This window comes from Cryptomeria japonica, chromosome 2 (genome assembly GCF_030272615.1).
Source record: "Cryptomeria japonica chromosome 2, Sugi_1.0, whole genome shotgun sequence".
NCBI lineage: Eukaryota > Viridiplantae > Streptophyta > Pinopsida > Cupressales > Cupressaceae > Cryptomeria > Cryptomeria japonica.
In genome coordinates this window covers 82847466-82865332 of record NC_081406.1, presented here as the reverse complement: position 1 = coordinate 82865332, position 17867 = coordinate 82847466, and the positions used below count along the sequence as shown (strand labels likewise).

At 39.2% G+C, this 17867-nt stretch overlaps 1 protein-coding gene across 8 annotated transcripts in view; it reads left to right on the top strand.

Annotated features, from left to right (window-relative positions):
• LOC131078837 (histone-lysine N-methyltransferase SUVR5) overlaps positions 1-7176 on the top strand; it is an 81553-nt gene extending 74377 nt beyond the window's left edge. For 5 of the 8 annotated variants that reach the window (XM_058016627.2, XM_058016628.2, XM_058016624.2 and 2 more), the window contains 5 exons: positions 5203-5319; positions 5464-5567; positions 5690-5824; positions 6020-6107; positions 6244-7176. In XM_058016627.2, the coding sequence (XP_057872610.1) occupies positions 5203-5319; positions 5464-5567; positions 5690-5824; positions 6020-6107; positions 6244-6351 (552 nt within the window). In that variant the 3' untranslated portion in view covers positions 6352-7176. The remainder of the gene's footprint in view (positions 1-5202; positions 5320-5463; positions 5568-5689; positions 5825-6019; positions 6108-6243) is intronic. The other 3 variants (XR_009113850.2, XR_009113849.2, XR_009113848.2) reach the window with 3 other exon arrangements.
• The last annotated feature ends 10691 nt before the right edge of the window (positions 7177-17867 follow it).

Sequence of the window (17867 nt, the reverse complement as noted above, 5' to 3'; positions counted from 1 at the left end):
CTTTTTGCGGTGGCAATGGAACATCTTCACTTTACCTTATAGTTTATGCTGTCTTTATATAAAACTAATTCAAATCTTGGACACCTTAGGCTTCTGACCCCATGGCCAAACTCTTGAGTGAAATGAGCCTTGCCAATACATCTACATCATGATTATATTAGTATGGCAGAAGTAGGTCCCAAATTTTACTTTAGTATTAGTCCAAGGAGTTTCTCACTGATATATCTATCTTGCTAGCCCATGTTTCTTCAAGTTAAGTAGTAAATGGCAGTTGTGACAGGAAAGGTTTCTCTGTTTTTATGAGTTGGTGTACATTGTAGAGTTGACATGTAAAAGGGCATACTATCATTATAAAATATAAACATTGGCAGTAATTTCAAAGTTTTTACTTGCGCAATATAAGCTATACCTTCATGTAATAAGTAGATTTGTCTTACCAAAAACAATTGCTGCCTCCTTTTGCATATAAACTTATAGGTTCTGTTATCACAAAAGCTTGCACCCTTGCTGAGCTATCAACTCAGCAACCTTGTGAAACATGGAAACAACCCCAAAGTGTGGGACTTTGTGCAAGGGGGTTGAATCTCGGGAGAAGGCTGGCTTTCTTCTCAATCCAAGTGCAGGTGTTGAACCAACTCAACACTCCAAATCTTACTTCTAAACCTATCCTAACAACTTGCAGAGGAAAAGGGAAGAGAGAAATGCTTAAAATGAAAGGAGGTGATGCACCAAGATAAGAGATGTTTCTCTCCCCACCCGAAATGGCACAAAGAATCAACTGAAATACCCAGGAGATGCACAAACTTCAGTTGCATGAATGACCTTAACGCACGTATGGAGGTTAGGACTTGCTGAATGTCAAGAGGGGAGAAGGTTTCCCACAAGTCACACCCAGAAACAGGGTAACACAGCATATATGTGAAAGAAAGCCACAACATACACTAACAATGAAAGTAAGAACACATACACAACATACATAAGTTGAAGTAAGGCAAGAATGATGATTTCAATTCATTATAAGGCCAATGGCCAAACTTACAGTTGCATAAATGTAAGATAAATACAAGTCTTTAAGAGAAGTGAAAGAGCATAGAATAGCTCAAGCCAGCAGGGAGAGAACCCTTTACGATGAGGCATGACAGCCTTATATAGAAAACTAGTCGCAAGAGTTGTTGGAGCATTAACAACTTTGAGTGTTGATCATGCCATCTGGAAGTGTTGCATGCTGGAAGAAGTTGGGAAGACTTCGCAAACATAGGTTACCGAAGTTGGGAAGACTTAGGCTTGGGATTTCAGAATTTCGGGATTCCGGAGTTCCAGAGGTTGAGGACTTAGGAACTTCGGAACCTCGGGGTTCCATTCCGGGGAAGAGAAGAGGAGACTTGGGAACTTGGGAGTTCCGGAGTTCCGACAATACAACATTTTATACTTCATGATTCCATTGCTTTTTTCCTTGATCAATTGGGGCAGCGCTGGTCCATGGATCGTATCTCTGATCGTTTATCACTGATGGACCAAGGGTGTCATAAAATGACAACATTTTTGGCGACCTCTGCGGGATGCTTGCCTGCTAAGCATATAGATCAGTAGCCTATGTAATTCATTGGGCGCAGAGCCACAACTACAAGAAAAAAAAAATTCTCTCCTCTATAACCTGCAAAGGATCAAGATCAACCATTCTGAAGGGAAACAACCTGTGCTAGTGCACTTCTTGGAAAACAAGAAACCTAACTAATATTTACATTGTTACAATAAGAGGCAATTGATGCTTTTGCCTCTGTCAAAGAGGAACCTTTTGAAGGAGCTGATCCCCCTCATACCATTGTTACATTCACCATCTAGCTGCAATGGTTGAAATCTCTTGTATGCATGCATTAGATCACACATACTACTCATGTGGTGAAAGAACACCTCACCATTTACCTTGCCACCATAGGGAAGCCATAGAATATAGCCACTTGAGACATCCGGGGATGCATGAAGCATACACATAGTAGCAAGGGGGGAGTGTTTTAGGAGTTGGCTAGCATCAAAAGAACTACTCCTTGCAAAAGAGAAGGCATCTCTATTATACAAGGGGGCATCATTTTTTCCACAATAGCCGACCTCCTCTTGGCGTGAGTTGAAACCAAAAGAGAAGGCCTCGAACTCACATGGTGATGAAAAGTATACCATATCTTTGTCTTGGCCTACACAAGGGGGCTCTTCAGACACATAAAATTGGAAACTTTGAAGCTCGAGTATATTGTCAAGTTGAGCAACCAAAAGACTATTGGCATAACCAACATGTTGTTGCTCAACGTCATCAAACTTGGTATGTTGGTCCCAAGTGAAACATTCGAGCTCAGGCACATCATCCCTAATGCCAAAAGAAACATCTTCACCTTAAATGAAGACTTCATATTCAACATCATCACTTTTAGGGGACAGGGGAGAACCAACATACATCATAATCACATGTGCAGATATCCAACTCATCATTACAAATCATAGTTGAAAATCTCGGACTCGCCATGGACTCGGCAAACCAAAAATTTGGACTCGGACTCGGACTTGGGAAAGACTCGTGAAAGACTCGGCAAAAAAAAAAACCGTAGTTTTACAAAAAACATTAAAGAAATTAATGCATTTAGAGAACATAAGAGCCATAATTGAAACATTACACATGTCATATGATCAACAAACGCACAATATTTGAAATTTCATCATTCATACTCATAGTTTCAAACTTTCAACTCTAAAATGTATAATACCAAGATTTCTTCAATGCTAATTATGTTGTTATATGGAGCCTAATCAGACTCCAAGGTTAAATTTTCCCTACTTCCATCAGTGCAGTTTCCCCCTATATTTTTTGACGGGGGTTTGGGGGCAGCGCCCCCCAAGTTGGGGTCAAGGGGCAGCACCCCTTGCGCGCTCCTTGCCGCGATACAGGGCGGGGTCAGGCCAAAATACTTTTATTATTTTATAAAGGTGTCGGGTGTTATTTTTCTATTGGCCCACGTCCAATTAGGGTTACCCCTTAACCCCCCAAAAAGTCAAAAAGGGGGGGAGTTATGCCAAATGAAGGCAAAAAAAATGAAAAAAAACTCATTGTTAAAGCTTGCCTGATGGTTTTTCTGGGTCGCGCGAGTCCATCTGAAAGACTCGCGAGTTCGTGCAAAAGACTCGCGCAAGTCCTTGCAAAAGACTCGCGAGTCTTTCAAATGGACTCACTAGGACTCGCCTCGCGAGTCCTTGGCGAGTCGACTCGTGGCTCCCACGGACTCGCGAGTCCGTGGCGAGTCCACGAGTTTTAAAACTATGGTACAAATCTCAGGTTTATGAGACACCTCACAAGAAGATCTAAAATCTTCAGATTGTCTCTTTGTTTTTGTTTCCTCCTCTAGGCAACATAATGCAAGAACCTCAGGTTCATGGCACGATCCATCTGCCATGCAATTTGCAACAAAAACATTACCCCCTGTGCCCTCCTCAACACTAGCTTGTTGCTCCAGAGCTACCACCGGGGGAGGTGTAGACATATCCTTCTCCTCATGATCAATAAAGAAAGGAAGATTGTCAAATGAGAGGACAGTGTCTTCCTCTTTACCTTCACACTCCTCATGTTCGATGACCTGCTGCTGCAACTGATTATTCTCAATATCCTCCTGCAGCATCACCGATTCTTCCTCCTTTAGAGCATATGAAGAGTCACCAATGGCTGATTGAACCCCTTCCTCATGATGAGGATGGGAACCATCCGTCCTCCATAAAATAGGTCCGCCCTTAAAAAGGGAGATAGCATCAGGAAAGGGCCTAGGTGGTGTGGTGTTTTGCAAAAGGCACTGAGGAGAAGGCTCTTGTATAACAACTGGAGCTCCCTTGAAGCTTGGAATTTTAAAACTAGGGGGGTTAGTTGAAGGTTTGGGAGGTCTCCCCTGCCTGAAGCTTGGGATTTCAAACTTAGGAACCCTAGGGGCAAAAACCTCCTCTTGTATGAGCCGCATCTCTATGGTTGCTAGTTGCTTAATTTCTTTCTTCCTAGCAGAGGCAAGCTGCCTTGCAAGGAACTCCTCATGTTGTCTCTGGGATCCCATCTGTTGTTGCTGAAGTTGAGCCTGATAAGCAAGCTGACCCTGCTGCAAATCCCACTCCTGTTGTCTCTTGAACTCATCCAGCTGCTTGGTGAAATCAAGCAACACACTTTTGAGTTCAGCAATTTGCGTTTTTTCATCATCTTGGGGCTAGTTGGGCTGCCAAGAAGGCTGAGCAAGGGTGAGTGGGTGGCAAGCATTAGGAAAGCACCCACTGGTTGCTGAAGTGAAGCTATTTGGGTTGAAACTAGGACCAACCCTAGTTCGGTCCTGTTGGTAAGGAGGGGAAAAATGGTTGGCATTCTCATAGAATGGGGATGAATAGATGTTACACCCATGATATGAACTCATTTTAAAGCATTTGAAAGAGATGGAGCTTCTTTAACAAAATGCTTAAAAGAGCAGACAGACCCTTTCAACTAGAGACTGATAACATACCACAGATTCACTAAATGATTGCAGAGTCATCAGGTGCTTGAAAGATGTTGCCTCCAAAGGTTTGATGAACTGAAGAACACACCGAATCTTCAGTTGGCTTGGGCTTAGGACTGCTTGACCAGTAGATTTCCTCTTAGAGTTGCCAGGTGTGTGAAATGTTGCCTCCAAGGCTGAATATACTGAGGACTTAGGAACTTCGGGACCTCGGGGTTCCGGAGTTCCGGGGAAGAGAAGAGGAGACTAAGGAAAGGAACTTCGGAACCTCGGGGTTTCGGAGTTCCGGGGAAGAGAAGAGGAGACTTAGGAACTCGGGAACTTGGGAGTTCCGGAGTTCCGGCAAGACAACACTTCATGCTTCATGATTCCATTGCTTTTCTCCTTGATCAACTGGGGCAGCACTGGTCCATGGATCGTATCTCTGATTGGTTCTCACTAATGGACCAAGGGTGTCATAAAATGACAACAGGTTCATTGTAGGACAGAGCTGTCTCATGTTAATCTGTAGGTAATTCTGTTATGGATTAGCCTTCTCTGGTCTTTGCTTGTGATCTGCATTTTATGGTCACACAGCAATTTTTTTGTTTTTCTCTAATGTATGCAGTGGTCTGTGCTAGAGTAACCTAACTGGTAATATTTGCAGTGTAGGTCTGGCTCTATCTTTCAGATGCTGATGTTTGTGTTTATGCAGGAAGGGTACTTGGTATATGAATGCAACTCTATGTGCAGCTGTTATAAAGAATGTCCAAATCGGGTGCTGCAGAAGGGTGTGCAAGTCAAAATTGAAGTTTATAAAACAAAGCAGAAGGTGTTATCTTTCTTCTGTAGTATTTTTTTGATATGTAACTGCAAAAAATATTGAAACATGATAGTGTTGTCCGATTCAGTATGCAAATAAGAATCAAAGTGTTACTTAAAATGTTTTGTTTCTTTTGTCTGTGTTTGGTTTTAGGGCTGGGCAGTTAGAGCTGTACAAACAATTTTGCGTGGAACATTCATTTGTGAGTACCTTGGAGAAGTCTTGAATGATCAGGAGGCGAACAAAAGAGGGGAGAGGTAAAGTCTAGCTGGGTTACTATTCATTTTATTATTTTCTTAACGTCTATGCCTCTTGGAAGAGAATCACATACTACTGTGTACTTTATTCATATTTAACTACATCATAGTTCATTGTTCAGGTATGACAATGAAGGCTGTAGCTATTTGTATGATATCGATGCTCATATTGATGCAAGCGATTTGGGTGATGGGGTACAACCATATGTCATTGATGCTACCAAGTATGGGAATGTCGCTCGCTTTATAAACCACAGGTAAGAGATAATATTCTCTTTTTTAATTCCAACAGTTTTTACTAGTTACAAGATCGATTTATTTTCAAATTATGATTTTGATTGTCTTTACTATTTGTTAACAAGGTAAGCTTACTAGTATAGCGTATACCACTGTTAACTGGAACCACTTTCTTCCTGTAGGCAATTAACATTATTTATTTTTCTCTATTCCAGTTGCTCACCAAACCTAGTAAATTATCAAGTTTTGGTGGAGAGCATGGATTGCCAGCTTGCACATATTGGTCTTTATGCAAGTCGAGATGTATGCAGTAATCACATTCAAGCAAACTGTGTATTGAAGTTTCCCTTTATATTACTAAAAAATAGGGACTGATGTTTTCTTGTAGTGACTGATTAAGGTTTTTTATATTTTGAATTGGACTTTGGCTTGATTTCAGATTGCCATTGGGGAAGAGCTGGCTTATGATTATCGCTACAAACTACTACCGGGCAAAGGATGCCCCTGTCACTGTGGGGCAAGTAATTGCCGGGGAAGATTGTACTAGGCAGTTGCTTTTGCAGTATACCAGATGTAGACTTTTCAATTATTTCTACTCATGAATACTATTAATGGTATTGGGGGCCAAAAGTTCTCACTCTTCAGATGATAATCTCACTTCATATCTGATCCCCTAAAGAAAGTTACAGGGCTCTATCATAAACATACATACGGAAATGGCTCTGCCTATGTGATGTTGGAGCTGAGCCTGTTATGGTTCAGTTTCAAAGCTGCAAACATCATAGATTTTGGATGAAAGTAAACGATTGTGACCTCATCTTACTGGTAAGGTTAGCCAAGCAGAAATTGTACATTCTGGTTTTGGAAGGACCTGGTCACAATTTATTCAAGATAATATTCTGAAAGAGAATAAAAGATGGCAGACTCATAGTGAGGTAGTCTGTTTAATATAGTAGCTTTTAGTTGAACAATTGAATATGAGGATTTTTAGTTTTCCATCAAAATTAAGCCACAAATTACTGCTGCTCTTCAGAAAGGAATTATCACATTTAATTATTGGATAAGGGAAGCAGAAAATAGGCATGCTGAACTTATGTGATTTTTCTGCAGGCATCTTAATGATGGTAAATCATTTTGGGTCAGAACCCCCACAAGATAGCTGAAAATGAAGTTAGTTTCTTTGTCATACTCTAGTGATTTTATGCGGGAGCAAAGTCTTTGGAAGCTGTGTGTACTGTGCCAGAGTTACGTTGTTCAATTGATGCACCAGAGAAATGTATTATATTATTTTTGATAAAAGTGGCATTGTCTCACTTTTCATTGTGGTTATTTTACTCAATTTAAGCAAACTGGCCTTTACTGCTTCATTTCACTTCACAAGTTCCCCAACTTTAGCAAGTATCTTGTCAGTGGTTACATGGCTGGCATATATTCTTTTTGGTATTTCAGAGGTTGTTCTTTCATCAAGATACAACAAGCACTATTGGGTAATAAGTTTAAACACAAAGTCTAACACATATAGAATGTGATAATCTCACAGAGATTTTAATAGCACGATAAAAAATTAATGAATTCTTAACAAAATTGAGTTGGTACTAAGAAAAACAAAATAAGTAAAGAAAAACAAAGAGAACATAATACACTATTGTTGGTCCTACTGCTTCACTATTTGATTGGCTGAATACACTTATTTAATTAAAATGAACGTAAACTATCTTGGCAACTTGCACCATGTGCAAGCTGTTCTATAATTAATGCAATTTGGTGTCTCTGAAATCCCATAATGAGTGCAACTAGTACGGAGTTTATTCCTTCGTCTAAAAAACACAACTTTAATGGCTTCAAAGTGCACACTTCTCTACCCAACGAAAGATCAAAATCACCATGAATTGATTGAGCTCATGCATCAGGCTTAGTTGACTAAGAGGATGAAAATTAGGACATTTAAATGGCTTAAGTTAATTAAAATTTGATCATGATTCTTTTTATTACCACTATACCAACCATATTAATGGAGGATCTTTCTAGATTAGTCTTTGGAATCAACTGCAAGGCTCAAGCAGTTTTCAATGTTTTGGGTGTCCTCACCAGTACTACAATCATGGATAAGTTTCAAGGCGATGGTTTATCAAAAGAACATGTTATTTGTTCTTATAAAAATGAGGATTAAGACAGATGGTTAGCGAGGTTAAATTGAGGTAAGAAATAGAATATGGAGCGGGAAAAAGTAAAGAAAATGAGGTTCAATTAATAGATAATTAGTGAAGCACTCCTAACTAATCAAATTGTGAATTGAGATGACACGTGACATATTTGCCAAATTTATGTATTTGAAGTTTCTAAGTTCACTTGAGTATGCAACCATCATTATTGTTGAAATTATTTGGTGGTTTAATTAATTTCTGGAAAGAAGATAAAGGTAGGTTAAAATTCAAATTAGCGAATTAACTTGTTTAAAAAAATATAAAATTTATAAAATTGTTGAATTTAACTGATCTAGTAACTAGTTGAATTAGAAATTTGTTGAAACATTTTTTGTTAGCTTCATTGATTCTTCTTGTTTTCTCCTGTCAACTTCATTCTAAGTTTTTAAATATTTGAAATCTCCATAATAGTCTTCAAGTACATTGTTATTTATTATTTATTTATTTCATAGTGATAATGAAGATTTGTGAAAAATAATTTTTAGGTGAACATAATTACTATAGATAGGACTAATGAGCTAACTATAACCCTTAATGTAGGTAGTTTGGAATATTATGATTCCTTACTATTGATTTTATGGTAGTGCTCATTAACCACAGGCAAACATAAGATTTGTTGCCTTCCCAACCATAGACAATAAGCTCTTATCATCACCCTCGAGCACACTACATGACCTTCATGTTATTGAATTCATATCTATTGATGAAATCGTGACCTTGCATATATATGAATAAATACCTCCTAATAGATCTTAAGTCGGCCATATACTTTTGGTGCCAAGGATAGGGTTAGACCTATATATTACAAGTTACATATGAGTCTCCCTTAGTTGCAAGTTACATTTAACTTAATCACAAGTTACACATAAGTGGTTCGCCCAAATAGGGCCTGCCCCAAATTAAACTCATACAACTGAGATATCCAAATGCCAAGGCCGACAAGCCACATGACATTTTGTGCACTAGGTTAGCCCTAGAAGGGATCTGACCTAGCTACACAACAACACTTCCTCTTAGCTAGGGAGGATTCCTTTTGAATAACCAAGTCACATAGTGACTACCACCATGGCTACTCCCATGAATAATATGTTCACCATAGCTACTCCCAGAGGGTGAACAAGCACATCATGGAATTTCTTCCATGATACCCACCATACCTACTCGCAGAGGGTGTGCTCACCATGCCTACTCATAGATGGTGGACGAGGGATTTCACCTCAACCTTCCCAGAGAAGGGTGCATTACCACCATGCCTACTCGCAGAGGGTGGAACGAGGGCTCTAACCTCAGACTTCTCCCAGAGAAGAATGAATCTCCACCATGCCTACTCACAGAGGGTGGATCAACCATACCTACTCGCAAAGGGTGGAACAAGGGCTTTAACCTTAGACTTCTCCCACAAAAGAATGCATCCCCACCATGCCTACTTGCAGAGGGTGGATCCACCATACCTACTTGCAGAGGGTGGAATGAGGGCTTTAACCTCAGACTTCTCCCAGAGAAGAATGCATCAACAAGGGATTGCACCTCGAACTTCTCCCTCACAGAGAAGAACTCATTAACAAGGGATTGCAACTTGATCTTCTCCCTCACAGAGAAGAACTCATTAACAAGGGCTTTCACCTCAAATTTCTCCATCACAGAGAAAAATGCATTAACCAAATCTTCATGATGACGTGGCTCCCTCTGAAGCTGGAATGTCAGGCTTCCTCTGAAGCTGAAATGTCAAGCTCCCTCTGAAGCTAAAATGTCAAGCTACCTCTAAAGTTGAAATGTCATGCTTCCTCTGAAGCTGAAATGTCAAGCTCCCTCTGAAGCAGATATCAACCTTCTAATCTCTTTGTCCAAGATTACTTCTGATGATATGTCAGACTCCCTCTGAATGTTGATTCTTCCTCTGCGAAGAAATGGAAGCAATCTTTGATTCGTCTTGGAAGCACTTCAGAGAGAGATAATGATAGTCAGGGGAAATGTCAATACATGATTCACTATTCAATGATGTAGCATTATTCAAACATAAAGAGTACTCATCTTTTATAATTTTGCTTAGCAATGGAATTTCCATTCACTTGGATTGATCACACCGAAGCACCTAGTGATGATCTGATGGCTGCATGGCCTTTGGCCCTTGCCATCACTCATCATCTGTCCACAATATCTGCTCCGAGCATAGCTTAAGCATCATCTGAAGAACTGCCTTTAATACCATCCACAACAAAGTGATGGACCAACCACATAAATGTGACATAAATCCACTTGTAGCAGGGTGTGCCAGAATGCTAAGCTGCAGTGCCCATCCTAGGACAAACTTTAGATGATCTTCAAGAGAAACATAAGTAAGAATTCGAATAACTGGACCTTCAGTTGCAATATCATCCGATGCCTATGGAGGCTTCAGCGAAACGAATGCTTCATGTGACTCTCGAAACTTCTAGGATGATATGAGAGCTGTTGCAAGGCGTTATTGCATAGAGGCATTCTCCACCATTCCTGATCGATAGGTGCCTCCATTCGCTTTCGTCCCCATACGCACACATTTCACATTTGTGTACGGCTTAATGTGATCATCACAAAACTCGCCACTATGCTGCTGCTCGATCTCAACCTTCCATTATACTGAGCAGTTGATAGCACACGTACCGACTTGCGTCGCTTTGTTGAATCCTCAAAATGCTTGCTGCCACCTTGTCGATGTCTCTAGCCATGAGCACTGTGAAGCGAGCGAACTTCGTCACTTTCATTTGCTAGCAAAATGTTACGATCGCCGGAAAGAATCCTCCACAACATGTTCTCCTCCCCGAATGAAGAATTCAAAAATAAAATGTTAAAACGGATAGAGATGTCCATAGCGACTCCACTTATTGTCAGCATTTCGATACCAGGGTTGGCGACTTTCAACACCAAGGCATTAGACTGAATCTGTCATTGAGCACTAACGACAGATCTATGGCGATCATCGGCACCTCAACGATCGTTACTCGCTGCAAAGCATATGCGATGCTCACGATTGAGTTGAGAGGCTAGGTAACCGATTTTTCCTGCACTTAGATTTCTCAGTCTGCAAATTACTTCGATTGAACTCCCTCAAAAGCACATGATCTACCTTCAAGCAGTTAGGCTCTATTGAAGAAACCCGTTCTGATACCATGTTGAGACATGGACCAGCTAGGACTCAAACCTAGGACCTTCCATACGCTGCTGGAGTGCTCTACCATTGAGCTACTGGCCCCTCTTGGACCAGTCCATCGTTGGTCCGGGTGTGGCTTATTTCCAACACCAACACCCCCCCTTAAGACACACCTCTCGTGTGCTTGGGGCTCCTAGCCTGGACCCAACTCTGATACCATGTTGAGACATGGACCAACTAGGACTCGAACCTAGGACCTTCCATATGCTGCTAGAGTGCTATACCACTGAGCTACTAGCCCCTCTTGGACTAGTCCATCGTCGGTCCGGGTGTGGCTTATTTCCAACACCAACACCCCCCCTTAAGCCACACCTCTCGTGTGCTTGGGGCTCCTAGCCCGGACTTGGCTTTGATACCATGTTGAGACATGGACCAGCTAGGACTCGAACCTAGGACCTTCCATATGCCGCTGGAGTGCTCTATCACTGAGCTACTGGCCCCTCTTGGACCAGTCCATCGTCGGTCCGGGTGTGGCTTATTTCCAACACCAACACTTACAACACTCTAGTTTTGGGATATTGCATTTACAATTTGAGGTTGAATCTAGATGAAAAATAATCTCCAATCTAATGAATATGTGAGCTAACATTATTTAATAAGAGTGCATCTTCATTTCTACTAAATGTATTCATCATTAGTTGTTTAATAATAGTTTAATTATAAATAATATAAACCAAATTAGTATTAAAAAATGAATCATTAACGTTATGTGATTGTGATGATCAGGGCAAACCAACGCACCCCAAACATATACTTTGTTACACTAAATGAAGGGTTGCTCTACCTAGGGTTAGTCCACCCAATAATCATACATTGTATGACAGAGAATAACTAAAAAAAATGCAAGAAATAACTTGCCTTCTATTTCAACAAAATGAAATATGAATTTATCAGTTATAAATTATTAGCACTTATACTTTACAACTCTAAAAGATGGAGCTACAAGCTATTCTTCTACACCCCTTAGCTACTACTACTCTTTATCTATGAAGAGAAAAACTCAACTCTGAATGAATAACATCTAGCCCAGGCCCCTCCCTTTTATAACATTCTTGTGCCTCTTGGAAATGCCACCCTCCCTCTTGATAAACAACACATGGCTATCAAGGAAAGCAACACATAGCCACTAGACGACCTTTCAAATTCCTTAGGAGGGTGCCTAAAGAGGTGTCTTTTCAATTTTCCAAAGTGGGTCCCTAAAGAGGTGCCTTTTCCCATTTTCTATGTAATCACTCAATATATGTGAATGCATGACTCTTCCCCTTCCCCATTTTTATGCCAAGATGGGGATTTTCTTGATTTTGCATTATAAATGATAGGAAAATGTGTCCTTTTATTGAAAATTACAATTCCTTTTACACATAGGCCACAAATGTTAAATATTTTGAACCCCCTATGTCCTCTTGGACACTTTCCCAAGTGCATGGAGACATGATAGCTTGCATTGAGCCCTTATTGAAAATACCAAACTTAACCAAATTAAATAAATATTTTTGGTTGATGCAAGATGCTCTTACATCACTAGATGCTCTTGCATCAGATTGAAAGAATAAATGATGTCAATTACACATCACAAAGCTTCTTGTTAGACAAATCATTAATAGAAAAGGAATCCAAAGATAAGGAGAAAAGATAATCATGCATTATATGAGTGATATCATCACCATTAGGTCTAGCAACATCATTAATAGTTGAAAAGGACCAAATTATCATTATCTATTGATATATCAAGTGAATACATGGAGGAGCCAAATCATTATCACATGCCATGCAAGGAGTGTACTCATAACGAATCTTACAGACAAATGAAGTTAAGTCCTCTAATGTAAAAGGGAAGGTGTGGACACGATATATGAATGATGGAAAATTAGAAACATGCCAAAGCAATGTATCTCTAGAACATGGATCATCATGCTTGTGTTAAAAGGACATGATATCCTCAAGAATCATGTAATATCGATTAGAGGGTGTTATTTCAAATTCATAAAAAAGTTTTGCAATCACTTGAATCATAGTTCTTACATGTTGGGTCTAAAAATTGCAATTCAACTTCCTAGACCAAAATCTCACTCATAAGGCCAAGGTTGTCATCATACATGTGAAATTAGCTTAACCATATATTGTGGAGTGTTAATGGCCAACTCTACCAAAGTGGTTTATTTGTCTTGCACTTCGAGCTCAACTTAAACTCATGAGGGTATTCCTAGAGGTATATCTCAACATGTATTAAAATCACACAAAATGCAGAATCAATAAACATTTGCAACCAAACTGAACTTGATGTCTTAGTTCCAAAGACTAGTGATAGTCTAAGAACAATTGATTACATGTAATCCCTCTATAGTTGATATGGTTGTGTAAGCATGACTCACATAAGATAAATATATTCGATATTCAATTAAGAAAAAATTCTTGGTTAAATTGGCAATCATGGGTGCACATAAAGAACCACCTAAACTAACTATTGATGAAAACGTTGACTTCAAGGTGTGAGATTGGGGCATAGTTCCAAATTGGTGCTTGTCCAACGTGCAACAATCCTAAAAGACTGAGAAAAGACAAATTGAAAAAGAACATGTAGATTTGCTTTTACATACAATGATGATTATGAACATTGTAACAAACCATATTTAGGAATCCATAAACAACTGTATATATCTATGTTACATGGGGACGTGTCCCTTGCTCCAAAACCCGACATCCTCGTCCCCAATCGTTTCAGGGACTAGGGATGCCAAGGGGACATCCCCTAACCATTTGGGGACGTTTCGCCATCCTCGAGACAACAAAGGGACATCCCCTTGGCATCCCTTCGTCCCCAAAACAAATAGTTGTCCCCTGCAGCTTGGGATGATTCCACGCTTACAAAAACAAAAACAAATAATTTTCTCTATTTTATTGCTTCTATTGGTCTATGCAGGGGCCACAAGGACTTCTAAACCACAAAGGAACCTTAAAATGACATAAAGAGTTAAAACCAAACAAAAGACTAACCTAACAACCAGGAGTGGTCGGGCTACCATTGGATGATCCACTTCTACTAGAGGGTGATAATGATTCTGATGGTTCCAAGTCTTTGCATATTGATAGCTTATTGGTAAAGAGATTTGTCATTGTAATTGTTTCTCTGAAACTAACGTTGCTCGCCCGAAGAGCAGTGACAAACGTCCCAACAGTTGGAGAAATTGTGGTAAAAGCACAATCTTCCTCTACATTTTAAGAGGGGTGGCTCCATTTTATGATGGGGTTTTTTGTGTACTTTTAACTTGAAAGTACAAAAAGGAGAAAACATAAAACTAATGAAAGATGACTAATAGAAACCCCAATAGTAGACATACGAAAACCAATTGAGATTCCACAACTGATAACTATTACAAAAGGGATTATTACCAAATAGGTTGAAACGTGCAATGATGATGAAAGAAGTACAATAAACCTCAACATATGAAGAGACAGGTTGTACTGGCACATGCAAGTCAAGATACCAGGATATGATGTGTTTCATCAAATCGATTACATAGATCATGGAATTGAAAACCAATGGACTCCACCAATGCATAAAGTGACTAGTAATTCAACATATGAAAAAAGAGTAACAATAACTCATGAATACATTCAAGACATATGAACTCAATGTATTCTTCATTATTCTTTTGAAAATATACAAGTTCAAAAACCCTCAAGTACAAAGGCATGAACATCAAAAGTTCTCACATAGTTTCTCTATAAAATTCTGCAGAGTTTCACCTTCATAAAAATCCCCCCCTCCGCCCCCTCTACATTACAAATAGCCTCCTATTTATAGGATTTTTCTCGGTAACCACTTGCAACTACCTCGATAACTACTTTCTAAGTACCTTTCGGAACTTCAAGATGAAAGAACCTTATTTGTTTATGTTTTACATCATTTTCCCAAAATAAAGGTTCCTTTTATAACCTTTACATACATTCAGTGACATGAGTCACTTTTATACAAAAAAGAAATTTAATATTCATAACTTTAAAATAAAACCAAGATATTGGTTTTGCTAAGGTGAGCTTCGTCTTCTCTCGATCCACGAGTTGCCTGTTCATCAACTTAACCTTCAAGGAAATGCATTCTGACTACATATGTTAAACATCATCTCCTCTTGGTAATATGACGTATTCTCGAATATCGAGGAGGTTTGTATAGTGCATGATCAACTTTGCATACTCTCTTCATTGTTATATTGCACATTTAATCAACCATACTTGGAGAAGTGTTTGCCATTTCAAAGTCTATTTCATGTTGCTCACACTACTCCATAATCCTTCAAACATGATATTAGATGAGAAGAATTAGACGTCTTCACTAAATTATAAACCCATAATCATCAATACATTCTTTACACCGGTGCCATCCTGTGACTTGTTATGTGTAACACCTTTTAGCCCATTCAATCCATCCATCAATGCTTTCTCTCGCCTTGCAAGCAATCAAATGATGCCATCCACTCTCATATGAACATAAGAGCTTGCTCACAAATTTGAGTCACTTCTCAAGAGATGTAATTGCCATGATTTTGATCCATTTCTAGACACAACATTACCATGCTCATCTTTACATAACTTTGAGTCCTATTCATGTTTGAAATAAGACATTGGTAACTCATATGAATTTACTGCAAAGTTGGTTGAAAAGATCCAGGGTGCAACAACAATTGCAAAAGCCTTTTCATCTCCAATAACCAATGGAATAATCAGATTCAAAACATCCAAACATCATTACAACAGAAAACTCTTTCACTCTCTTCCACACTGCTCCGTCTTCATTTCTCCTCACGAGCCACAAGGAGGAAAACTTAAGATAAACCCACTTAAAACCTACAAATTTGTTTGAAATAAATGAAGGGCGTTGTAGAATTTGGCTTTACAATTGTTAACTGTATTTGCTTGGAAATTTTTAAACCCTTTTCAATAGATCCATTTTGCACATTTCCAACATTCGTTATAGTCCATGAGATGGTATACCTCTTTGAAGTGCTTCAATCTAATAGTTCATGTGCTATATCTGTCCCTCTATTTTTTACAAGCATGCGATGACATCTTTTCGAAGGAATTATGTCAAACAACTCAACTACGCTGTCTATGATTCACATTTGGCGTGCATGTCTTGCAGAGCAATTACAACTGAAATGTTCAACAAAAATCCCCACTTTATTGTGCTTCGATGAATGTCCATGATGCTGTTATAAAAAAATCCTTTTTGTCATAGGCCTGAGGATATTTGGGAAACATTGTGGTGTTTGCCTCCATGCTTTATAAAATCTCACAACGCCTTTTCCACAAATACATTTTGTGTATTTTCCTATAATCATGGCAGCTGATAAAAATCATATTTCTTGAGGAATTTTGTCAAGCAGATAACACACATTATTTACACACAAATTCCCTTCGTGCTCTGGCGAACGTTCATACACGATTGCAAGGCTTTTGATTTCGTTCCAGCCTTTTATCGCTTTGTACCTTTGGTGAATTGGAGTATAGAAAAACAAAACTTGCAGCTTTTAAAATCCAACTAGAAACATCAGTGTTGGAAATACTCAACCTTATATCATATATGATCTACAGGTACCAAGAAAAATATCCACACAACCGCCATAGGATTAACTGGCATCTTAATAATAAAGTGAGCATTCCATGAGATGATATCTCTATCATCATTGCCACAGACAGAGAGGACGTAAGAAAGGTTGTGGAGCTCGGCTCTACGCCTGCCAATTGCTTGAAATATTCTTAAGGATTTTTGACAAATCCATTTTGTGCATACGCTGCAACCATTACGCTTCATGAGATAACATTCCTTTGAGGAATCTTGTCAAACCGTTCACACCTTGACTCTGCTCCAATTTTGTGCAGGTGGAGAGAATGTTAGCTTAAGTTACAAAGTCGGCTTTTACACCTGCCAATTACATTTGCTAAGTTTCTAAAAACTCTTAAATGCGTTTTATATAGATTTTGCACTGAATTTCACTGCTTGAGATCACATCTCATTGAGGCGTTCCATTTGAACAACTTACATGTATTTTTCTGTGTAACACATTTTGCATGCGTGCTTCTCAGCGCCACTGTGACTATGAAAGTTGATGTAAACATCTAATATTCACATTTTGATAGATGTCGATACTCTGTTTCAAAGTTCTCTTTGTGCGCAGGTGAGGAAGATATAAATTTTGGCTTGACAATGACCGATAGCATTTGCTTGAAATTTTATAAAGCCTTTTCAACAAATCCATTTGTGTAAGGCTGCAATCATTGTATGTCATGAGATGGTATCGATTTGAGGCATTTTGACAAACAGTTCAGTGCTAAGTATGCTCATCCACACTTTCCATACGTCATCCATTGTGCTTTAATGGTTTCCCTTTAACTATGCGAAGCTTTCATTCCTTCCATGAAGCGACATTTCTTCCAGGAATCGGGTCAAATAGTTCACTTGCCTTGACAATGAAGTCTCTGCATCTACAGGCTGCCACGACTTTTTCCTCATGCGGTTCTTGTGAGCTCATGTTGCCAAACAGTTGGTGTAGTTTATCTTTGTCTCAACCTGCTTTGAGACATTATGTGAAACAGTTCGAATGCCTATCTATACTCTCACATTTTCTCGAGGCATTTTGTCAAACAGGTCACGTACATTGTTGATGCTTCAAC